Below are 25,424 nucleotides of genomic sequence, written 5' to 3'. Positions count from 1 at the left end.
TATATATTTTCTCTCTCTTTTAATTTTAGCTGTCATTTTGTTTTTAAAACAGCATTTTAAGATAAATTCGGTCAGTTTGTGTCAGTACCCTCACTACTGTGGTTAGAGTCTGAAGGGCCGAGGAGAAAACTCTGAAAGATATACATGTCCGTTTTTATTCCTAGAGACGTACCCTGTAGTGGAAGGAAATAAGTCATTAACTAGCAGATTTTGATAAATCTTCCTGCTCTCTGGGTCGAAATATGCAGAACGAAGATTATGATTACAAACCACATGCTCGATAAACGTGTAGAAGCGCGCTCTTAAATGCTGGGTACATCTGAACCCAGAACAAGTGGGTAACAGTATTTTAATTGGGGGTAGTATGACATCACCATGGGAGCAATAAGCAGCGCACATGCGCAGTTCCAAGAAGTCCCCACCCCGCCCCCGCCCGCTCCAGCAGCAGCAGCAGAGCCCTCCCAGTTCCCCGGAGCATGCTTCTCCCCGTGCCTTGAGGTCGCTCCGCCCTGCGGAAGCCAAATTACCAATCATAGCCCGCGCATTGACTGTCGTCATTAGAGTGTGCCCATTCTTTAAAGGCTTGGGGGCGGGCCCCCGGCCTTGCGCATGCGCTCCGGAGCGCTCTCCACACGCTGGTTTTGCGTCTTCCGTACGGTACCTAAGGCGAGCGGTGTCTCGCGTCAGGGGGCGACTTGGGACCTGGTCGCCGCCACCATGGGTAAAACGGTTGATTCTCTGGGTCAGGGAACCCGCCCGGACCCGGTGCGGAGCTTCAATCGCTGGAAGAAAAAACACAGCCACAGGCAGAACCAAAAGAAGGAGCGGAGGAAGCAGCTGAAGAAGCCGGAATGGCAGGTCGAGCGCGAGGGGATCAGCCGCCTGATGCAGAACTACGAGAAGGTGAGGCGGGCTTTGGGGAGCGCGGGTGGGCGCGGCGGGGCGGTGTCGCCGCGGTGGTGGGCATCGGGGAGTGGTGGTGCGGTAAAGGGGCGGACCCGGCCAGGGAGGCCTCACAGGTAAGTCTGTTGGGTGTCACTACCCAGGTCTGGCTCCTCTGCTTGCCACAGTTCTGGGAAAAGTGATAGAAATGCGGTAATACTCCGGGGAGGGACACTTAGTGCGGCAGGGATTACAGAGTAGGGTGGTAGTGACAGCTGAGGAAAAACCATAGCGGATGGAGGGAGCGCCGAGGATGTATATAGTTCAGGAGAGTGCTTGCCCAACATTCAGGAAGCCCTGGGTTCCATCTCCAGCTCCACATAAACGGGACACATTCTGAGCACTAGGGAGGTGGAGGCAGGGGGATCAGAAGTACAGAGTCTTCCACAGCTTTACAGCAAGTTCGAGGTCAGCCAGGGATACATGAAACTCTGTTTCAAAAACAAAATAAATAAGATAATGAAATGTGGAATGATATAAGAGAATGCTGTTCTTCTTGGGAAATGCTTAAAATAATAGAAATAATATCTACCTTTAAAAGTACTCTCCATGTGTTTTACGTGTATTTTTTGCCTCTATCTTAGGTATGGATCTTAATATTTCATTTTATTGATGAGAACAGTAGAGTTTGGAGAAGATAAGACCTTGCCCTAATTTCTCACATCTAGTAGTATGGAGTTGGAACCTAGACCCGTATCTGTTTCCAGAGCTTTGGCCTTTTAAGTTTGGCAGTTGTCTTCATTCCTTAGCATAATTCTGCTCCGTCTTATTTCCTTACTCCGTGTTTTTCAAATCAGTATAGAGAAACTGAGTAGTCTCATAGTTAACGCTTTGACAAGCTGACATCTCTTCCTGCCCTAGGCTTCTGCTCCTTAGGAATGTTACTTCCTTTCCTTCCCCATAAAACCCGCATTTTTCAGCATTCATCTGCCTCACTTAGACTCTCTGTGAATGCCACCTTTCTAGTGTAGGGACTTAATAGGTGCAATCATCTTGGAATTAAAGTCATTACTTGTTATCTTGTAGCTTAGACAACATCAACAGAAGATAAACTGTTGAGAGTTGGTAGCATTTAAGAGTTAGTTTGGGTGTTGAGTTCAGATAATTTGATTATGATTTTGTTCACCAGCTGTGTGACTCTGGTTATGTTTTACACTAGTTCCTCTCTTTAAAAGGTTTAGCAATAGCACCTACTTATAAGTTGTGACGAATTAGTAAAATAATATGTAGAAAGCATTATTTACAATGCCTGTCATATAGAAATAATCAGTTAAAGAAGAAGCCATTAAAAGAAAATTACTTTGGGGACAGGGTGTATCTGTGATGTGGTGGTAGTGGCACACTCCTTTAATCCCAGCACTCAGGAGACAGAGGCAGTCAGATCTCAGAGTTCGAGGCCAGCCTGGTCTACAGAGCAAGTTCCAAGGTAGCCAAGGCTATGCAGAGAAACCCTATCTCAAAAACCCACAACCAACCAACCAACCAACCAACCAAAAAAACAAATTGCCTTTGGATTTCGTTTTGGACTGTGACTAGAATTGCTTAGGAAATGTAGCCTTAGCCTTTGCTTGGTTTACACCTGTGGATCTGTGATTCCTTCTTTTGCTCAACCCAGAGCTTTTCAGAGTTCCCATCCTTATTTCTGCCTGTGTGGAATCTACACACTTGGGTTACAGGATACCATTAAGACTAGCAGTCATTATCTTCTCTCCTCTACCTCAGCCTTCCTTCCTAAGTTTATAAACTTATAAATTTTATAATTACTTTCTGTTGTCATTGTAACACAGTGCTATAAACTTCTGGTTTAAAAGCTTATATTTTTATACCCCTGGAGTCCAGAGTGTGATACTCACTTTCATTGGCCAAAAAAATCAGGGTGTCAGCCAGGCTACCCATGCTACCTTTGATAGCATCTAAGGGTGAATCACTTCCTTTCCTCTTCCCTCTTGAGGTTACTGATCTTTGTCCTGGCTGGGTTGTAGACAGTGTGTGAATGGGAGGATTTGTATACTGGGAGTGTGTGTGTGTGTGTGTGTGTGTGTGTGTGTATAATGGTGAGGATGTGGAACATGTGGGGCAATGATACGGGTGTGTGGGCAGGAAGGGGTGTGGGTACCTATGAGCAGGATGTATGTAGGAGTATGTGTATGTGGGGAGAAGGGTATGTGTGTGAGAGGGTTTGTTTGTGGTAAGGATGTGTGTGTAAAGGTGTGGAATAGGGGTGTGTGTGTGTGTTGGTAAAGTGTGGGGGTGATGGAGAATAGAGTGAGTGTGTGGGAAAGGAGGCCTCATTGGGGGGCAGGGGAGAGTGCCTTGGGATGGTAGGAGAGCTATGCATATATTTGGGAAGGGTGTGTGGGGTGCATGCGTGTGTGTGTGTGTGTGTGTGTGTGTGTGTGTGATGGGGTGTTTTGGGAAAATATGCATTTGTGTGGGCAGTAGAATATATGTGTGTGTGGAGGATTAGGGTGTGAGTGAAACTTATGGAAGGAGGATATGTGCATGGGATCTGGAGCATTGGGATTATATATGGGATTATATTTCTAGCAATCCACGGAGTCTGTTTAATGAGCAAAGGAATTTATTTGGGAGTTAACTTACAAGACAGAATCAAGGAGTTTGTCACAGGATCTTGGAAGGGTGAGGCACGGTCCAATGTTGTTCTCTATCGAGCTCTGCCCTGGTCCGTTCCAGCATCCAAAACCACGAGATAGCAAAGAGAGAGGGCATCCCAGGTCTTAAGGGTCCCCCAGTGGCCACACCCCAGGGGCATGTACCTCAAGGTCATAGGCAGGTGCAACAGTTACAGCCGCTGGGCGGTGCTTCAGGGCACGGCTCAAACAGCTCCCACCGCATAATGGGGGAGTTAGGGTATGTGTATGTGAAGGAAAGGGGAAGGGTGTGCCATGAAGGTTGGTGTGTGTGTGTGTGTGCACATGTGATAGAGTGGTGCAGAACTGGGGAGTGAGGCTTAGGAGAATAGGGAGCTGTTTGTTTTAGTTCAGCAATTGTTTTCACTCTTCCTGAGTCACTCCAAGACTGTTACAGTCAGCCGTGCTATAGAGAAATGCAGCATTCTGCAAATTCTGCAAATTAAATCAAAATTTGACCTGGTGGTTGGAGGCAGATTGCTTTTTCTTTTGATTGAAGTAAATGGTGTTTTTATCCTTTTTATTCCATGCATTAATGTTTGTGAGAAACAGGTGTTATCAGACGGGGGTGGGGGGGGGGTCGAGGTAAAAAGTACAAGAGGGTGATTAAATGATAATCTATTATTCTGCTCTCTTGCACCAACCAATGTTGAAATCCTTAAAAGTATTTGCTCACTATTATGAACGACACAGAATTTAGAGGGAATTTGACACTGAGGAGACTGAGTGGTGGAATACTAGTCATTGTGTCTTTTTTCTAAGAAAAGGACAAAGGGAGGAGTGTTACTTTGTTCATTAAGATCATGTCCTTTTGTAGGTTTCAAGAATTCTCTTGAATATAATCTTCTGACTAGGGGTTGACAAAGTGCTACATATTTAATAATAGGCTTTGTGGGGTCTACAACCTGTCACAACTATGTAGATAATGTATAAATGACTGGCTGTAGCTGTTTTTCACCAAATCTGTTATCAAAGTCAGGTAGCAAATTGGATTTGACTAGTAGGCATTAGCTAAATCAAGACTTCCTATTTCTTCCTCATAATAACATGTGCATAGCTCTGTACTGGAATGGTTGGCAGTGCGATGTTAAAACTTTCATTTTTCCCACTTGAATCTCTAGGAGGCTGGCAGACTTGAGGAAGATGTACTACACTTTATACTTTGAAAGCACTGCTTACCTGTGCTATGTCTGGTGGAGCTTGCAGAGCTGGCTGCCTGCCTCTTCTGTATTAGTTACTTTTCTCTTTGTTATGTCCAAATATACCTGACAAGAAAAGCAGCTTAAGGAAAGAAGAGTTTATTTCGACTGTAATGAGGAGATATAGTCTGCCATGGCAGGAAAGACCTGATGGCAGGAACATGAGGCCACTGGTCATGTTGTGTCTAGAGTCAGGAAGCAGAGGAAATTGAATGTTGGTATTCATCTAAATTTCTCCTTTTTATTTAGTCTGGAATTCCAGCCCATGGAATGGTGCTGTCCACATTTAGGTCTTTGTACCCCAGTTAGCTCAGACTAGAAATTCTGGGCAGTTATGTCAAGAAGTTTTTACCCTATGTGATTTTAGATTTCATCTAGTTGATTGTGTCAACTGTCACAGTCTACCTCTTGCAACTTGATGTCTAAACATATCACTTTAAAGATGTGACTTTCTGCCCCTTGTCTGCCATTGGCTCAAGACCATCTCATAATGTAAAATACATCTGTTTCATCTCTAAAAGTCCCCATAGTGGTTTTTCTTTCTTTTCTTTTTTTTTAAAAAACTAGTTCCAACATTGTTTAAAAAGTCCAGTCTCTTCTGAGGCCAGGCAAGCTCTTAATTGTGAGCTCCTATAAAATAAAAACAAGTTATGTAGTTCTAATACATAATAGCACAAAGTAAACATTCTCATTCCAAAAGGAAGGAATGGAGTCATAGCAGTGAATGATTTGGTGAAAGCAGTACTGAAACCTAGCAGGACAAATAACAAATCTTGAAATTCCAGGTCTGACACTGGAGACTAGTGAAGGAATCATCTGGGCTTGGATGACTCCACCTCTGTAGCTTTATCCCCTGCAACACACATGCCCTCTCTCTTGGTTTGCTTCCATTCTGTGACTGAACTTTCATCAGTGGACCTCCTATGGTCCAGCATCTTAGTGTTTGCCATCACACATCACACATAATGACTTCTCAGGGCCTTCTTGCTGAGACTCTGACCCTGCTACACATTTGCCTGGCCTTAGGGGCTTTTACAACCTTAGCATAAACCTCCATGGTCCCCTGTTCTTGCATCTTTTCTGCCTGCGCCTATAAAACTAGTATATGTGGATGGCATTGCCAAACTGCAAGTTCTCCTGTCAGCTTGAGATATAGCCTGGCTGCTTTGGAGTACACTTGGGTCAGCTTCTTTGTGTCCACCCCAGAAAGCCCTTCCTAGGTGGTTGGCTTCAGAGCGGGGAGCTTCTTCAGTGGCATTCTCAGTTTAGGTCCTTTTCTTTCAAATGATTTTGCATTTCCTTTAGATGGAGACTTCATTAGGTAGAGTCCTGTTCTCAGGCACCTTTTCCAGCAGAACATAGGGTTCCCCTAATGGTGCCAATTTAACAGTTTACAGTTGCATTCTCAGCAATCATATTTCCTGAAACTTTAAATTTCCTCTTTCCTTGCCAAATGGTACATTTTCCCTGTCTGTCTGCTTCATTTGTTACGTGTTTTCACTCTAGACCTGGTTGAGAGTAGTAAGCTGTAACCATGACACTGACAGGCTGACCTGCTACCCTGGCTTGAGATCCCCTTGCAAAACAAATTAAGCCATTACTTTTGAGTTTATCTTCATTCATGTTCTCAGGACACAGGCAGAATGCAGTCAGAGTCTTGGGCAGAGTATGACACGAATGGTTTCTAGTATAGGTCTGGACAGTCTTTTTGTCCCTCTGAATCTCATGAACTGGGCCTCCACTGTCTGCATTTCTCTTGGCATTCTGGTCTTTTGAACTGTCACCTGAATATCTTATTCAGGTGTGCTTGCACACTCCAAGAGTTCTCTAGCTTGAACTTTTATACTCTTTTACATTTCCTCTTTCGGACAAGTGCTGAAGGTGTATAAATCACACTATCAGGCTTATCATCGCAACAGTCCCAGTTCTTGGTATCATTTTTTCTGTATTAGTTACTTATTTCATTGTTGTGAGCCAAAAATACCTGATAAGAAGCATCTTAAGGAGGGAAGGGTTTATTTTGGCTTAGAGTTTGAGGGGATTCAGTCTCTCTTGGCAGGGAGGAGATAGCAGCAGGAATGTGAGATGGCTGGTCATGTTTTGTCCACGGTTAGGAGACAGATGGATGCTGGTACTGCCTACGTTTGGGTTGGGTCTTCCCACCTCTGTTAACCCAATCTAGAAAATGTGTCATAGACATGTCTAAAAGTTTGTTTCCTAGTGATTCTGTATTCTTTTATGCTGACAGTCAGTGTTAAACATTACTCCCTTCTCCTTTGGGTATTCTACATCCTGTGAAAGCACTCATTAGTTACTGGTGCTACAAATATAAGGAAGGAGAAATACATCTTATGCCCTGTTTATAAGAGTATCTGCCAATTTGTTCCGCCATGGGCCTTGATGTTATTTGAATGAGTAGCTTTTATTTAGAAGCGGTGGTTTGCCTCTAATTCTGCTATATGAAGGATGAGCTAGGTAGCACAATGTAGGGTAAAGGGTGGTGGTGGTGCATTATGAACTAATGAATCATCCAGCAATTCTTATCTGACATTATTTCTTTTTTACAATCTTTTTTCCAGATAAATGTAAATGAAATTACAAGATTTTCAGATTTCCCTTTGTCCAAAAAAACATTGAAAGGTAGGTATATATGGTCATTTTAGGATAAATAGTTAGATTTATTCATGGCTTTTCAATTTTTTTAAAAAGTGCATATGTATGTTCATGTGTATGCCTGTATATATGTGCTTGTGTGTGGAGGCCAGAAGACAGCCGTGGGTATTATCTTCACGAAACCGTTTATCTCTGTTAAGGCAGGGTTTCTCATTGACTGGAGCTCATTCATTAGACTAGATTGCCTGGCCATCAAGCCCAGGAGTCTTCCTGTTTTTACCTCCCAGTCTCGGTTGAAGAGCACACACTGTATATGGCATTTTTTGTAGGTCCTTGGGATTGAACTCAGGTCCTCATGCTTGTGAGGTCAGCACTTTACTGATTGAGCCGTCTCTCTAGCCCTGTGCCTTTTCTTTAAGAGAAGATAGTTTAGGGAAAGGTTAACCTGAAAAAAAAAAATCTTAGGACATTTGTGGTATCATGAAATACCATAAATACAAGGTCTGCTTTTTTGAAGCAGGTTTTTTTTTTTTTTTTTTTTTTTTTTTTTTGTAGTCCAGGAAAGCCTTGAACTCCCTCTATAGTCCAGACTGTCCTCAAACTCTGCACTTTTCCCGCCCGGCATGTACCATCAACCCCACCTCTAAAATACTGAATTTTAACCATTTTTATTTCCTGTTCTTTCTGGATTGGTTGAAGAAGATTAGTTAGAAAGGTTCAGACTGAAACTTGATGATTCTGTTAGTTCTTTGCATTAGGTTTTTTAGGGTAGTCGTAACAAAATAACAGCCTTACGTAGCAGACATTTTCTGAGAATTGATAGCTGGAAGTCCAGGGATAAGATGCTGGCAGGAATAGTTCCAGGGTTTTAAGAGACTGTCTGTGATAGGCTTGCCACCATGACTTGCAGATGGCCTGCCTTTTGGAGTCATCTTTTTTCTTTTTTGATGAAAATTGTGTATGTTTATGGTATGTAACAGTATGACTTGAACTATATATATAAACCAAACTCATTAATGCACTTATTTTTCTTGCATAAGGGCACTGAAATAGACTCTCAGCAATTTTCAAGCATAAAAAGTATATAATTGACTATAGTTATTGTGATACTATGATGTACAGTATATCTGGTTTTTGTTTTTGAGATATGTTTTATATATCCCAGATTGGCCGGCCCCATTACCACTATTGCTTTATAGCTGAGGATGACCTTGAACTTCTGATCTTTCTGTCTCTACGTCCTAACTACTGGTTTTATGGACATACACCCAGGGACCAAACCCTGGGCTTCATCCAAACACTCTGCTGACTGAGCTATCCCCAGACCACAATGTATCTCTTGAACTTATCCTAACCCGTGTAACTTTGTGTTCTTTGAGTAATAGCTTTCTATCTCCCCACTTCCCCAGTTTTTGGTAATGCTTTTTGTTTTTAGGATCTACAAATAGGAGATTGTCTGGTATCTATCTTTCTGTGCCTGGCTTGTTTCATTTAATATATATAATTCTAGGTTCATCCATGTTGTCACCATTCTGCATATTTAAGTCTTCAAATAAGCCTCTGTGTTGAACACTAGAACAGTTAGTCTCCAGGTTAAAACAAACAGAGCAACTAATTTATTATTCTTCCTGGAGTGTGTGTGTTGGGTGGTGGTCTGAGTGCCACAGTGCCCATGTGAAGGCAGCCTTCTCCTCTCACTTTGGTCCTGGGAGTCAGACTCGGGTCATCAGGCTTGCACAGCAAGCACTTTACCTGATGAGCCGTCTCACTGGCTCATTTCCTGTATCATTGAAAGCTTGGAGCCATAAGCTTTTAGTTTTCAGGATATAGGCCTCAGAGATGGTGGGTTTGGAAGTCTAGCCTGTGAGCCTCTAGGACTTCAGAATTAAGTGAGCTGTGCCTTTCCTGATTTCCATCAGGGTAGAATAGAAGAACTTCCAGCCATCTGTTTATGATGGGGATATACAATCCAGCCCATAGCATCATCCTTTGGGAATTTTCTTAAGTATCCTTCTCCTTTCTACAATGCCAGGTTTGCAAGAAGCCCAGTACCGCTTGGTAACAGAGATACAGAAGCAGACCATAGGGTTGGCTTTGCAAGGTAAAGATGTGCTTGGAGCTGCCAAAACTGGATCTGGCAAGACTTTGGCTTTTCTCATTCCAGTAAGTACATTTAGTTTGGATCACAGCCTCTATTAATTATATAATTTTATTGCATTCTGTACCTACAAGGCAAGCAAATATTATGTAAACAGTTCTTTAATGTTGGAGTTTCTGGCCAGTTTCTGCTCTCACACTCTTTAGCTCCACCACAGTGCCTTGCCCATGGAAGGCACTCAGTAACTTGTTGCCATGAATGAGTCAGTATGCTTTTATAAGCTATTGCATTCTGAAGGAGGTGGATAGTCCATCGTGGCAGTGTAGAATGGTTTTACCCTGTCTTTGTGCTTGGCTTTTTTCATTTGTTGTAATTCCTAGGATACCTGGTGGAGAAAGCTGTTGCCTGCCAGTGGTATTTATATTTGCCACTTGTTCAGGATAAGGCTGAAATATATTCATGTTGTGAGAATTCTTCAGGGGGATGTAAGCAAAAATCTACTCCTGCCTTGCCGATACCACCAAGGAAACAAAGTCTGGTCCCACTGCAGTCCACCTTTGGGAGCCAGTGAGTTTATTGACTTGCTTATAGAACATGAGTGAGGGGTTACTTCAAGAGGATAGATAACTCCAAAGCAACTGCACCACTGGAAAGTTTTCATCCCAGCATGGGTTATGACATCCCCTTAGCTGCACTGAGAGCTTCCCCTCAGTTGGCCCACTACGCTAGTATACTCTAGCGCCTCTTGAGACACTGAGGCCGTATACAGTTAGGGAAGATGACATTAAAATGACAGGGAGGCACAGGAGGGAGTGAACAGAATCTCACGTGAGGGTTCAGTGCCCTTCCATCCTCTGCTATGAGAAACAACAAGCTCACTTTCTGGGCTCACTTGGTGGTAGTTACAGCTGTTCTGATTAAGATGACAGCTGTTCAGCTTGGAAGATAGTATTCTGCAGTAGCTCACTTCAGCTGGATTTGGGGGTTTGTTGATAATTTCCCGGAACATTGGTAGCTGTCCTTTATAGTAGTAAGGTAGTAGAATTGCTTAGGAATTCACTTACATCTCATTTGCTTAGTTGGATTCCTAATTTGGTTCCTATAAAAACAACTGGCCCTGGGAGGAAGAAAGTCATGATTTGTTTCAAATACCTCAAAACTAGTTTTCTCTTAAATCCTAGCTGCTGCTGCTGCTGCTGCTGCTGCTGCTGATGATGATGATGATTATTATTGTTATTATTATTATTATTATTATTATTATAGCATTGTCTTTTTACATATAGGAATTCAGTTACTGTAAAACTATAGGAGCTATACAGATTATAATGTGGTTTCTGTTTAGAAAATAATTTTCTTGTACCTGTTTCAGTGGTCTGTGGACTACACATACCCTCTCCAATAACTGGTCTTCTGATTGTTTGGTTCTGACATCAGATAAGTTGTCTTAGGGCTTCTCTTTTCTCTTTGAATTAGGGTTAGATGTTTCTGTTAGCTGGAAGAAAACATCCCCAAGAGGTTTTCTTGGATTGGGTAAAACTTATGAGGGGAATGCCTTTTGTTTGATGGTGTCTTTGATTTGGAGGAAAAAGTTGAGATTTGAGTCTCAATGCAGATTTTTCTAAGAGATTATTGAATACAAATTTGCTTTTATCTTCAAGGTGTTGGAAGCCTTATACCGCCTGCAGTGGACTTCAGCAGATGGCCTGGGGGTTCTGATAATTTCACCTACTCGAGAACTGGCCTATCAGACATTTGAGGTTCTTCGCAAAGTAGGAAAGAATCATGACTTTTCAGCTGGTCTCATCATTGGTGGAAAGGTTTGTCCTTATCTATCCCTTCGTTCAATAGCACTATGCAGATGGCAGAGAGAAAGGAGATGGAGGAGTCATCTAAATGGATTGGCTGTCCAGGTGGGGCCTCAGTGTGATCACTGTCTTTGAGAGCCTAGATCCAGAAGGTTTGTTCTTGTCAGCATCTGAGTCGATGAGGTGACAGATGTATAGGTTAACTAGAGCAAATCTTTTTGTGTGTGTGCTTTGGGAAAGAGAACATTGCAGTATGTGGACACAGTACTTTAGACACGGTGTCTAAGAGGCTGAACAATTAAAAACCTGCTGTGTCAATACCACATGAAAGGAAAATAGATTGCTTTGAGGAATATTTATTTAGATCATGGTAAAGCCTGGTCAACTTTTGTTGACTTTAGCTGAGATGGTTGTGTCTGCTGTGGTCACTTCTGGACTGTGAAGATAAGTAGTTCTTGAATTTCTATGCAAATGTATATAAGCAAGAAAGATGTAGCATCACAAGCCTTACCTGTAACTTATCTTTAATATTTAGTAGCATCTGATGGTTCTTGTCTCAAATTGTAAACTATATTGCTTACTTAGCCCCCCATCCATAAAATGTAGGCGGCTGTATGGGAGAGCCTGCTCAGTGGTTCTAGTCCTGACTTAAAGAGTGCAAGTAGTTCCAGTTTTAAAGACAGTTTTACTGACTTCATAGGAAATCACGTCTTGGCTCAGTCATTTGTTAGTTTTTTTTAGCCTCAGAATCCTGGATATGAATAAGGGGTCGAGAAGAGCTCTTAGGTCTTTACTGAGGACTTTGATTTAATTTGGAAATGTGGGTGTGTTACAAAACTGGAAGGAAGAAGTGGTATTTGTTTCTAAATATCTAAACTGCTCTGACCAAAAAAAACCCATGTGCAAGTGGCTTTTATAGTGGTGCACAGGCTGCTGCGAGACGCCTCTGTAATTAAAGAAACAACTGTTTGCAGGATTTGAAACATGAAGCCGAGAGGATCAACAACATAAATATACTCGTTTGCACACCAGGTCGACTTCTTCAACACATGGATGAAACAATATGTTTTCATGCCACCAATCTTCAGATGTTAGGTGGGTCTTAGAATTTCTGATAAAAAACAAAACAATCCTCCCCCTCAAAACTCCTAAACCCCCCAAAATCAAAACCCCCTAAAAAAGTCAGATTGTTACCAAGAAAGCTCTCCTGAGATTTAATAGTGGAACTGTCATATTAGATAACATGATGAAAACAATCTGAGAAATAAGTTGCACTTTTTTTTTTTGCTTTTCAAGACAGGGTTTCTCTGTGTAGTTTTGGTGCCTTTGCTGGAACTCCCTCTGTAGACCAGGCTGGGCTGGCCTTGACTCAGACTCACAGAGATCCGCCTGCCTCTGCCTCCCGAGTGCTGGGATTAAAGGCGTGCGCCACCGCCCGGCATAATAATTTGAGCTTTTATTTTGACATTTGGGTTCTTAAACCAAGACAATACAAGGTTGGTCATTTTTTTTTTTTTTTTTTTTTTTTTTTAAATTGAAAGAGGAAGATGTATGGACTCTATGTATTTAACTAGGTACTTGAGTTTGAGTACTTGAGTACTGACAGTTTTTTTCTTTTTCTTTCTGGCACATGTGTGTGCATGTGTGTTCAATCTGGGTGGATGTGTATGGAGTCCAGAGGTTGGTGTCAGGTGTCTTCCTCTATTTTTTTTCTGCTTTATTTACCGAGGCAGGGTCTTCTGGTGAATTCAGAGTGCACCAGCTTGGCAAGTGCATCTGACCAGCTTGCATGGGGATCCCGTATTTCTTAAGTGCTGGTACTTCGCTTTTCATGTGGGTAGATATCTGAACTCTAGTCTTTATGCTTGTGTGGCAAGTGCTTGTCCACTAAGCCATCTCCCCGGCCTCCTCCTTTTTTTTCCTTTTAAGTAATACCTACTTTTGGTAACTTAAAAAAATCAAATAATCATGTTTTAATGAACTTTTTTTGCATAGAGAGGCTACTTACTGGTATTTTAATAGCTTTTCATTTGGAATGTTTCTGTACTTACAGAAAAATTACAGTGGTAGGATTTCTGTATTGCCCTTACCCATTTACCTCTTGTTTTAAACTTGTGCATAACTATGGTTGATACCTTTGTCAATAGTAAGATTAACAATGTACTGGGTAAATTTAACACTAGGTTTCTTTGTTTAGATTTTATCAGTTTTCCACTATATTATTATTGTTTTGTTTTGAGTTGGGATTCTGGAATTTGAAACCAGGGCCTTGTACATGCTAGGCAATTAGCTTAGCCAAGGTCTCTTTCTGCTTTAGGATTCCAAGCAGTGTACTAATTGCATTTAGCATAATGTATTCTTTAAATATTATAGAGCAACTTGTATCTTTGTTTTTTCAGTTCTTGATGAAGCAGATAGGATCTTGGACATGGGCTTTGCTGACACCATGAATGCTATTATTGAAAATCTTCCCAAGAAACGCCAGACTTTACTTTTCTCAGCCACACAGACCAAATCTGTAAAGGACCTTGCACGCTTAAGTTTGAAAGACCCTGAATATGTTTGGGTTCATGAAAAAGCAAAATACAGGTAGGAACTCTTTTCTTCCTGAAACATCTTTTTAGTTCAAGAATTGATATTCTAAATTTTTATTTTGTATGGAATATGCTTTTTGTCATTAGTTACACAGGATATACTATTCATGTCTATTAAGATTAGTCAAATTCTGAGTGCGTTTAAGTATGACAATATTTTAATGTAGCATTTCTGAAAATGTGGTCTGGAGAACAAACATTTTTGATATGATGTTAAGAGATCTTTTACCATTTACTAACTATTTCCACCATAAACGAGAGAGAAAACATCAATTTTTACATGATAAGAGCAAACACTGAGTTAAAGTCACACACTGCTCTTGACAGAATTTCTCAGAATCTCTAATGTTTCTGTGGACATTGTGACTCTAAAGTAGTGGGATGGATACAGTGTGCTAAATCTATTACAGGTGAGTACAAAGTCACACTGTTAAGCAGTAGTAATGCATTATGGAACATATCAAATGTACTAATATTTACCCAAATGGTTTTCTGTTTGGAATTAGTACAGCTACTGTTATTTTATCTTAGACTTGATAAGTGTAGACTGTAGTATATATGTTTATGTGACAGTTAAGAATGTATATGTTTGTGGGATAAAAATAGTTGGAATTGTGTTTTAAATAGTATTTAATACCTGATATGAGTCATTATAGACTATGGACACAGTTGACTTCTGAAGATGCATTTTACATTGACAATAAGTTTGATATTATAAAGATATCAATTTGTATTCAAATTTGCTCTTGTTTCATCTTAAAAGTTTCATTTCTTTTTTTGATGAAATGTTAGTCTAAAGAAAGGTTTGGAAAAAGAATTCTAATTTTGATTGAAAAATTTAAAATATAGTTCTTAAATATAAAAATATACTATAGGTATTTAACCCACTTTGACTTTGTAGACCAGATGTCTAAGGTTAAAGAAAAACCTGAGCCGGGTGGTGGTGCCTGATGCCTTTAATCCTAGCACTTGGGAGGCAGAGGCAGGCAGATCTCTGTGAGTTTGAGGCCAGCCTCGTCTACAGAGTGAGTTCCAGGACAGCCAAGACTATACAGAGAAACCCTGTCTCGAACAACTCTACCCACTAAAAAAAAAAAGAAAGAAAAACCTGGACTCCATGATTTCTGGGATTTTGATGGATACACTTTGGAGAATATGAGTTCTGGTGGCTTTGGCTACATGGACATGGGAATGGGATAGTAAGAAGTACTAGAGGAATAGTGTTTTCTTGACTTACTCTTGAGGGGACATTCTTTTTTTTTTTTTTTTTTGGAGGCATATGCTTTTATTTATTTATTTATTTATTTATTTATTTATTTATTTATTTATTATGTATACAATGTTCTGTCTGCATGTAATGCCAGAGGAGGGCACCAGATCTCATTACAGATGGTTGTGAGCCACCATGTGGGTGCTGGGAATTGAACTCAGGACCTCTGGAAGAGCAGTCAGTGCTCTTAACCTCTGAGCCATCTCCCCAGCCCGAGGGGACATTCTTTTTGAGTTATGTTGAGGTATCTTAATATTTTTGTTAGGGTAAACTTGATGTAGACACTATCTAGGTTAGTTAGAATTACTCACATCTTGTTGATAACAGAATTGGTTATCTATAGATCATAAGATTTTAGAAAGATTTGAATGCAAATACTTTCATTTCATATAACAAATGAGTTTTGAAACATAGTTTTGCCATTTGTAAAGCTGTGACTTAAGGCAGATGTATCAATATGTAACTTACTCAGTTGTGCCTTTACAGTAATGACTGTAGGATTCTGATCCAAGATTCTGAAGCACTAAATGAAAGCAGGTGCTGCTGGGACTTTTGTGTAATATTTTTATAGACTTTTCTTCTTTAATAGCATTTCTGTGGTTAACAGTTTAAGAAAGATAAACAAGACTGTCTTGCCTGGATTACTGGTGCAGCTCTGTAAGTCCAGTTATTTGGGAGGCTTGAGGCAGGAGGATCACAAATTGAAGGCCTACCTTAGCCACTTAGTGAATCTCTGCCTTAAAATAAAAAGTTAAAAGAGGCACAGCATATAAATCAGTAATAGAGTTTGTCCCTAACATTCATGAGACTCTAGGATTTAGTCTTTAGTTGCAAACCCGGACTGAGACCTAGACTCTAAAAACCATTGTATGTAGATGATCATCTCAAATTGTATGAAAGACCCAAGAATTAAGTTTATGTTTTCTTAAAGATGAACATCAGAATGTATTTATAAAAAGTACACTGGTGTTTTCTTTATATTACTATATATGGATAAATGATGCTTATAGTGGTTTTCAGGGAAATAGCTGTTGTTGTGCCATGCAAATTAGTCATGTTTTTCAGTGACTATAGGTTAAATTATGTAGAGAAGTAGGAAAGATTTCAAATTTTAGATAATGTTGTTGAGCTATTGTGTACATACAGAATTAGTATTGTAGTATTGTATTTTGTATTAATATTAGACATTAATCCTTAAAAATATATCATCTTTACTAAATTTTGACCTTAATATCTACCTTGGTACTAGTTATTTGGGTTATTCAAACTTTCTTTTGTTACTGTTTTACTAGTTAATCCTTCGCTATCTTTTTACTATGTCACCCTACCACCTTGTGTGTGGTAGGCAGGTGGTATAGTACTGAGCTATACTGTCGGCCCTTGGTGACATGCTCTCAAGCTATAATGTGAGACTGCCATTATCTTTGCTCATTTCTTTTTTAAAAAAATTTATTATTATTATTATTATTATTATTATTATTATTATTATTATTTTTCGAGACAGGGTTTCTCTGTGTAGCTTTGCGCCTTTCCTGGGACTCACTTGGTAGCCCAGGCTGGCCTCGAACTCACAGAGTTCTGCCTGGCTCTGCCTCCCGAGTGCTGGGATTAAAGGCGTGCACCGCCACCGCCTGGCCTTTGCTCATTTCTATAGCTTCCTACAGAAGCTTTTTGCTTGTCAGTATCACACATTTTTCCTGTGTACACTCAGTTTAGGAACTGGCTTACCCCTTTAGGGTAAATTGAAAAGTTTAGGTATAGTTTTTCTTCTTTGGAGATCTTGGGGCTAAAATGTTGATCTTGGGGCTTTGTATGTCACTTGTCTTGAAAGTAGATGATTTGGGTGGAAAATGAAGTTCATGTGTGGCCTGCCTGCCTCATACTTGTGTTTTCCTTTAGTAGATCAGATCTTGACTGCCTTGGTTGCTTTTCAGGTACCTTCAGTCATTTTTAAAAAGTTTTTGTTTTGTATTAAATCTAGCTAGAGTCTGGGTCAAAAGGTTAAACTCATGCAGTCAGCTATGGTAGGAACCAATAGAGTATATAAAGTATATTATAACTTTATAATTTTGGCAACTGTTGATTACTGCCTTGCTCCATTATTTCATTAGGATTTGTAACATTATATAATTCTGTCTGTATCATTTCTTGGCTGGAATTATTTTATATCCATCAGCTGTCCTGTAAACTGTGTTAGGCTAGGGAACAGTTCTTAGAGGAAAGTTAGACTAATGAATATGTGCTTTATTCTCTTTATCAGCTTTTAGGTTGAGTTGGTAGCTTACTTGATACTGTGACCAGTTTTTTTTCTTTTGTACTAAGACTCAGATTTGATGATTAATACCTCTGATAAATTAATGATTTTTAGTATATAGATTTAAACCATTTTTACATTTTTCATGCAACAGAAATTATTTTATTTAATATTATCTCTGGAGTTGTCTCGTGCTTGTCTTAGAATATGATGTTCAGGCTGTTTCCTGAGTTGGTGTGACATGTCTACCCTTGGTCCTTAGACTCATTGCTTTACGGTGTTCTAGGTTCATCTTACATTTTTCTGGCTCTCATAAAATCCTTTTAGCAGGATATGTAATTTAAATATCAGAATCTAAGTGCTGGTAAGATGGGTTTTGTGTGTAGGGGTTTTTCAGCAGATAAGCTTTTTAAGAGTAAGCGCATTGCTTCTTACTTAGAAATCAAGGTTAAGTTTGGGGGCTTTTTACTCAGCTCTGTTTTCTAAAAAAGTATGTTCTTTGTACCAAATACCTTCATTTCTACAGACTTATACTTAATTAGTCATCAAATCTACAATAGTCTAAGGGTATTACCAACACTAGCAACACTGACTACTTAGAAAAGTCTTAGGTTCCTTTGCATTTCTTTTTTTGTTAGGCATTGTAACAAAGTACTTCGAAATAATTTCTGTGTTGTTGAATATCAACTTATTTCTTTTTATTTTGCTCTGTTAACACATTCCTTTGTGGCTATGGCCTATTTGCTTTAATTTTAAATACTTTTGTTTGTTTTGAGCCAGGGTCTTATGTATATCAGACTGATCTCAAAGAGGCTCTGCCTCTTGGATGTGGGGAGCACATGCCTGTTCCACCATACAGGGTTGTGTTTGGCACTGGGTATGGAATTTAAGGCCTCAGCTATGCTAGGTAAGCTCTATGCTTGCTGAGCTACATTGCTGTCTGTTTAAAGGGATCTTTTAGGGCAGTTACAGAGTCACAGTAAGTTTGAGAGGAAGGTACTGAGAATTTCTATATGCCTCTTGCTGCCACTTAGTCCCTTCTAGGACCAACATTCCTAATAAAGTTGGACCTTTGCTACATTGATGTAGATACCCTGTTGTAACCTTATTACCCCAAGTATATAGTTTATGTTAGGACTGTTGTTAGATATGGAATGTTTTACAGAGGTTCATATATTGAAGGCTTGAGCCCTCTCCAGTAGTATTATTGGGAGGTTTTGGAAAACTTTAGGGTGCAGTGTAGTTGGAAGTCATTAAGGGCTTGATGTTGAAGGATATGTGGAAACCCCATGTCTCTTCCCTTTCCTTTTGCTTTTTGGCTGCCCATGAGGTAAGATTTCTGTTATGGGATTCCATCCTAGGGCTAAATGCATTGGGCAAGTTGTCTGAAGAGGTAGATGTGGATCACTGCTCCACAGTGTTGTTGATAGTGATCTGAGCTTTATTAGAGATGTCCACTTAGGCAAACCCAGAATTCTTGACTTTTATGCAGAAAATAATTTCAGTACTAGATATTATGAAACAGTTTATTAAAAGAGATTATAGGGCTGGAGAGATGGCTCAGAGGCTAAGAACACTGGCTGTTCTTCCAGAGGTCCTGAGTTCAATTCCCAGCATCCATATGGTGGCCCACAACCATCTGTAATGAGATCTGGCTCCCTCTTCTGGCCTGCAGGGATACATGCAAATAGAACACTGTAAACATAATAAAGAAATCTTTAAAAAAAATAAAAGAGATTATAATAAAGATCTTCAGTATGAGGTTAAGAGAAAGAGGCACCCCAGAAAGATAAGACATTAAAGTATGTTTGTGGGCTTCTCAAAGGAGTGTAGCACTTCAGTGTCTTTGTATAGGACTTTGGTGATTTTTGAAGTTGTTGTCTTCGAAGGTCTGCTACAGGATTTATTAAACGAGGTCACATGGGATTTTCTGAGTTGTATCTTGGCGTAGGTGACAGGGACAGAGACATAACTCCTCACTGTCACTGACATCAGTCAAAATAGTTCTCTTACCTATTAGGAACCTCCATTTGGGGATCACTGGAAGGAGTTTCAGGATAAGTCAGTGTGACACAGGGTTTTTAAAAAGTACTTTTAATGTAGTTCCTAAGCACATGGGTTAATAGTGAGGTGTCTAGTGTAATCCTAATGAATACTCAGACAGGGATCTGGGCTTCCCAAGGGAGTCATAGCTTACTGTTAGTAGACTAGTTGTATATATCTGTGCTTTCTAGGTTACATTGCTTAGAGAGTGGAATTTACAATAAGGTTTAAATTTTTTTTTTAAACAAAATGTTATGTCGATTTGTTAGGAATATTGTTTAAATCTAGGAATGAGAGGAGTCGTGTGTGTGTGTGTGTGTGTGTGTGTGTGTGTCTGTGTGTCTGTGTCTGTGTCCCATTCCTGCAAGTGCCACAGATGGAAGGAAAAGTTTATTCAGCCCAACCTAGTTGGTGCTGATGGATTCCTAGAGAACCTCACACCAGGCAGTTTATTGTGAGTATATTTAAACGGTACAATTTGGGGAAAACTTCCTGGTGTAACACAATCCCTAGAGCACAAGGAGGCATGATTACATTGAAACTCCAAGTACACGTGACTATGGAGCTGGGCTCTGTAGCTTAGGGGCCTAGGATCTGGTGTAGTCTCTGAGATAGTGCAGAGGTCAGATACAGTGACATCTCCCTTAAGGGTGGGTCCTATTGGGTTCTGTTGACTGAGAAACAAAGCTAAAGATAAAGGTCTGGTGGGTGTGAGTCTAGGTAAACACTGGGGGATTTGGGTGAGGTCTGACTCTACAGATAGCAAAGATCACCAGTTCATTAACAACATCCATTCCCAGCCTTATGGGTGGAAAACAAGTATTCATCTACTCCTTTGAAGAGACAGTCCTGCATGATTAACATTCCTGGTTTCCCTGATGATCTGTGGGTGCAAGGACCTTTGTGCTCCCAACAGAATGCTAGTAAATATTCATAGTTACAGCTCATTATGGCTCTAAGTATTTTCCTCTCTTTATCTGTATATATGCATGTGCACACCTTTGTGTATGTGTGTGTGTGTAGGTGCATGGTTGCCATGGTGTGCATGTGGAGGTCAGAAGACAGTCTTGGTTGTACCTTGTTTGAAACAAAGTCCTTTTGTTATTTTTCAGTGCATATACCAGGCTATTTGACCTTCAGTCTTCTAGGGACTCTCTGTCTCTGCTTTTCATCTTGTGGTAGGAGCACTAGGGTTATAGATGCTCTGCTGGTTACGTGGGTCCTGGGGATTTGAATTCAAGCTCTCATTCATGTACTGTGAATGTGAATCTTATAGTCCTTGAGCCATCCTCAAATCCTGAGGTATCTCTTGTAAAATTTTTATCATTTTAGTCCTAAGTAAGCACTATTATTTTTTCTCTGACAAGATAGCTTTAGGAAACACATTGTTCAGTAGACCGTTTGGACTTTTTCAGTGGTGTCTGTTGTGCCCTGGGTGCAGGGACCTAGTCGAGCACCCCGTGCAGCTGAGGCTAGAGGAAGTGCCAGCCCCTCTGTAAGCTCGGTTTTTAAAGGCAAAAATCACAAGGTTACATCAGTTAGGGGTGCTAATACGGGTATAGTTCTGATTGACTCAAAGTTTAGGGGCTTTCCAGAATTTCTGTGTTATCTTACTTTGCAGTTTTGACCAGTTGTTTGTCAAACTTTATAGACTGTCTCCAGCATTGGGGCATTCTGTGGTTAATCAGTTGATACCACCAGCATTGGGGCATTCTGTGGTTAATCAGTTGATACCAGATAGTCCGTCAACACATCTTGACTTTGTACTTTTGAGTTCCTGGGACCTATGTCAGCAGCTCTGACAATTTCGAAACTTAAGCCTATTTCAAGCTGGGATGAGTGCCTTGCTTGAAGTGGGGGTGTTGGTTCTTCAGTGTCTGAAGGTTTTAGAATTTGTATTGCTGAGAATTGAACCCAGGGCCTTGTGTGTGCCCTGCAGGTGTTCTTCCTCTGAGATAAACCCCAGTCCTGACAACTTTTTACTGCCGAAATTACTTTATTATCTCAGTATAACACATTTTATCCATTTACTTATTATAGAGCATCTTGATTGCTTCTAAGTTGTGGTGGTTGGGAATAAAATTGTTAAACATCTGGGTGCAGGTTTTTTGTGTGGACTGCATTTTCAGTTCTTTTGGGTAAATGCCAAATAGTATGATTGCTAGACTAGGTGACAAGAATGGTTTGGGAAGAAAGCTATCTTCAAAAGTGTTGTATCATTTCTCAAAATCTGATATTGGAGGCTCTTAAGTATATAGCGGTATCTTGTTTTAAATTTGAATTTTCCTCATAAGCAGTAAACGAGGGGCATCTTACATGCTTTATTTGTTGTGCAACATTTTTTATGTTCATTTGTGATCTGAACATTGCCTTTGGGCAGGTGACTGTTGAGAGCTTTATTTATTTTTTTCTCCTAAATTGGAGATTTGTGTTTTTATAAGCTTTCTTTGTGTTTCATGAAGAACAGTTCTTTTTTTTTTCTTTTTTCTTTTTGGGTTTTTTTTGAGACAGGGTTTCTCTTTGTAGCTTTTTTGGAGCCTGTCCTGGAACTTGCTCTGTAGATCAGGCTGGCATTGAACTCACAGAGATCTTCCTGCCTCTGCCTCCTGAGTGCTGAGATTAAAAGTGTGAGTCACCACCACCCGGCTGAGAACAGTTCTTTATTGAATGTTTAGTTTGCAGATATTTTCTTATATACTTCGGCTTTTCTTTTCCTTCTCTCAGCATAAGAGTTTATCATGAATTAGAAAATTTAAATTTCAGTAATTTCTATTTTATTATTTCTTTTGGTATCTGAAAGCATTTGACTTTTAGTTTTTGGATTATCTGCCCCTTTTCCTTAAAACAATGTGTCTACGCTTGGTAATTAATGCAAGCATATGCATATGTGTGTTTATCACCAGTCTCACAGTATCCGACTCTCCTATTCTGTTGCTTGCTTCTTTACTTAATAACAGATTCCAGAGGTCACTCCACAGTGACACATGAAGATATATTACATTCTTTTTATAGTTGCAGAATACCTTGTGGTGTGGGTATCTTAATAGTTCATTCCACAAGTTCCTTAGTAATGGACGTTTGGGTTGATTCCTTATTTATTTATTTATTTATTTATTTATTTATTTATTTATTTATTTATTTATTTATTTATTTAGGTTTTTCGAGACAGAGTTTCTCTGTAGCTTTGGAGCTTAACCTGGACTAGCTCTGTAGAGCAGGCTGGCCTTGAACTCACAGAGACCCATCTGCCTCTGCCTCCTGAGTGCTGGGATTATAGGCGTGCGCCACCACTGCCCGGCTAATTTTTTTGGTTTTAAATAATGCCACATATCTTTTTATACTCCACATTAATTTGGAAAAAAATTATAAGAGTTTTTCCAATAGTAACTCTATATATACTTTTCAGACATTATTATGAATTTCCAAACATGTAACAAATTGAGATGTTTACAGTACATTCCTTAAAAATTTTGTTTATTCATAATTTCATACATATACATACATATATGAATATAATATACAGTCATTACATTTCCATTACTCTCTCTTCCTCCCTTCTCCTCCATTGAACCTCTGCTTCTTAATAAGTCCCCCTCCTACTTTCATGTCTACAGTACATTCTTTATACCTACTATATATGTACTTACTCTGTACCAACGATTATCCGTTTACTAGCCATTTCTTCATACTTTTGTGTATTAACCTATTTTAATGTTGGATGCCTGTCAGTGCTTCAGCATACATGATCACTAATGTGAGTTCAATATTGATATATTCTCTTTTTTGTCAAGTTTACCATGAAATATGTAGGTATTAAGTCTGAATTGCTTAGATGAATGTTTATATTTCTCTAATCCCTAACCCAATAAAAGATGTAGACATTAGCTATCAGCCAGCAAAGTTTTCCTGTGCTGCTTCTCACCGACGGTGGTCTTTACCTTCTTTTTGTGGTTGACTCTTTTTTTTTTTTTTTTTCCGAGACAGGGTTTCTCTGTGTAGCTTTGCGCCTTTCCTGGATCTCGCTCTGTAGACCAGGCTGGACTCGAACTCACAAAGGTCCACCTGGCTCTGCCTCCCAAGTGCTGGGATTAAAGGCGTTCGCCACCACCGCCCGTTTTGTAGTTGACTCTTGATGTTATACCGCTGTGTGTATATATTTTCATACAACCTGTAGAAGATTTTGATGTATTTAGCCATGGTGAGTTTCTTTTATAGGAACAATAGAGAAAAAAGTGTTTGTGTGGTAGAAATTGGGAGAATGAACCACTGGTAAATTTCTTTTTTTTAGTGTTGATTTCAAAGCAGCAATATGACATTGTTAAAATAATTTGTTTTTCTTGATTTTACAAGCACCCCTGCTACATTAGAACAGAACTATATAGTTTGTGAGCTGCACCAAAAAATCAGTGTGCTGTTTTCCTTTTTGAGAAGCCACCTAAAGAAGAAGAGTATTGTGTTCTTCTCCAGTTGCAAAGAGGTATTGACTCCTTAATTTTTCCTTTTGAATGTGTTTGTGTTGGATCACTGTCCTTGACCTGTCATATTTCAGTTAGACAAATCATTACTCTGTGTGCTATGCAATGCTAGGAGACAGAGCTCTGTAAAAATTGATGATCCTGTCCGTTCCCCCCCCCCCCCCCCCCGCCCCCAGGTTTCTCTGTATAGCTTTGGAGCCTGTCCAGTACAGTTTGGACCATGCTTAACTTTCTGTTTGCCTCCTATTTGCTCTCCCCATTTTTTTAGATTTTCTACTTTAGCCAGAAGTCCTTGGGAAGTGGCCACTAGAATGTGTTACTGATTTGCCTAAAGTCCTCTAATGCCTTTCCGTTAGAGAAGTCCAATCTTAGACTCCATAAGGTTTTAGTCCACACTTACCTTCCACTTCAGCTGGCCTGTTAAAGAACAGCAATCGAAGCCCATTCTTCATTTAAGAGAGTCAGATTGTAGAAAGTTTTCTTGAAGTAATTTAACTGAATTTCTGTATGTGTTTTTCTTAAAACTAACTTGCCTCAGTGCATCTGTGGCCTGCAGATTCGCCTTTACCATCTCTCTTTTCATGGTTGCCCCTTTTGTGTATCTTTACAATAAAAGGGCATGAGTCCATTATTCCTGATATTACTGGTATAATGTGTTAGAATCAGAGCTTCCCTGGTTCTAGATTATTAAAGAACATAGAAGTAATAATAAAACAGCAGTGGTTCGTCCAAAAAGGAAGGTGACACATAATTCCCTTTAGAAGTAATGCAGTTTATGTGTTTAGGGGCAGACCTGTGTTCTAATATAGAGTTTTGCTGTTGGTAAAGTGAAAACACTTATGATTAGTAACAAGTTGTACATTTCAGGGGTTTTTGCATTATAGTCATCTTTTATTGTGGTTTTGGCATTTTTATAGTTCAAAAAGTTGTTTCCTTTGGGTGCATTTTCTTTTTAATTTATGTGAAGAAATTTTCTTAATATGTGTTAGAAATAATGTTGAATTCTGCTGCAGTCTAACAGTATCCAGTTAGTAGTAAGTACCTAGTAAAGAAATAAAACTAAAACAATAGTTAACTCCTTTAGGCCTATACATTGAAATATATTTATAACAAAATTTTGTTTATGTCTAAGTTATTAAGTCCTATGTTTTCAGGAAGGAGGTCAGCTAAGTGCTCAGTCAGAGGAGAAGGCTAGTACAGCCTGTTGCTGTAGGAAATAAATGTACAACTTGAGGACATTTTGTTGTAGAAATTTATGAATTACAATGTGAGTAATAAAAGACTTTCAAGCTTAGTTCAAAGCTGCAGTTCTGTGAGGTCAGGTGATAGAAAGGAAAGTTGCAGGAGGGAAGGAGACAAAGCTTACTTCTGTTAAGAGTTCTTCACGTGTTTCCCATAGCTTTACTATTTAGAATCTCCCGGATATGTATATGATAAAACTTTAATTTAAAATACAGTTTTATAGAAGTTATATTCTTAC

The 25,424-nt window shown here is 39.6% G+C and overlaps 1 protein-coding gene across 1 annotated transcript in view; it reads left to right on the top strand.

Moving 5' to 3' along the window:
- Positions 1-571: 571 nt before the first annotated feature.
- Positions 572-25,424, top strand: part of Ddx10 (DEAD-box helicase 10) — a 178,584-nt gene continuing 153,731 nt past the window's right edge. Inside the window, exons 1-7 of the mRNA XM_042280937.2 lie at positions 572-903; positions 7,372-7,432; positions 9,438-9,568; positions 11,162-11,320; positions 12,283-12,403; positions 13,708-13,897; positions 23,820-23,946. Coding sequence (XP_042136871.2) covers positions 610-903; positions 7,372-7,432; positions 9,438-9,568; positions 11,162-11,320; positions 12,283-12,403; positions 13,708-13,897; positions 23,820-23,946 — 1,083 coding nt within the window. The 5' untranslated portion in view covers positions 572-609. The remainder of the gene's footprint in view (positions 904-7,371; positions 7,433-9,437; positions 9,569-11,161; positions 11,321-12,282; positions 12,404-13,707; positions 13,898-23,819; positions 23,947-25,424) is intronic.

This window comes from Peromyscus maniculatus, chromosome 7 (genome assembly GCF_049852395.1).
Source record: "Peromyscus maniculatus bairdii isolate BWxNUB_F1_BW_parent chromosome 7, HU_Pman_BW_mat_3.1, whole genome shotgun sequence".
Classification (NCBI taxonomy): Eukaryota; Metazoa; Chordata; class Mammalia; order Rodentia; family Cricetidae; genus Peromyscus; species Peromyscus maniculatus.
The sequence above is the reverse complement of the archived record's forward strand: the minus strand, read 5'-3'. Positions and strand labels throughout refer to the sequence as shown.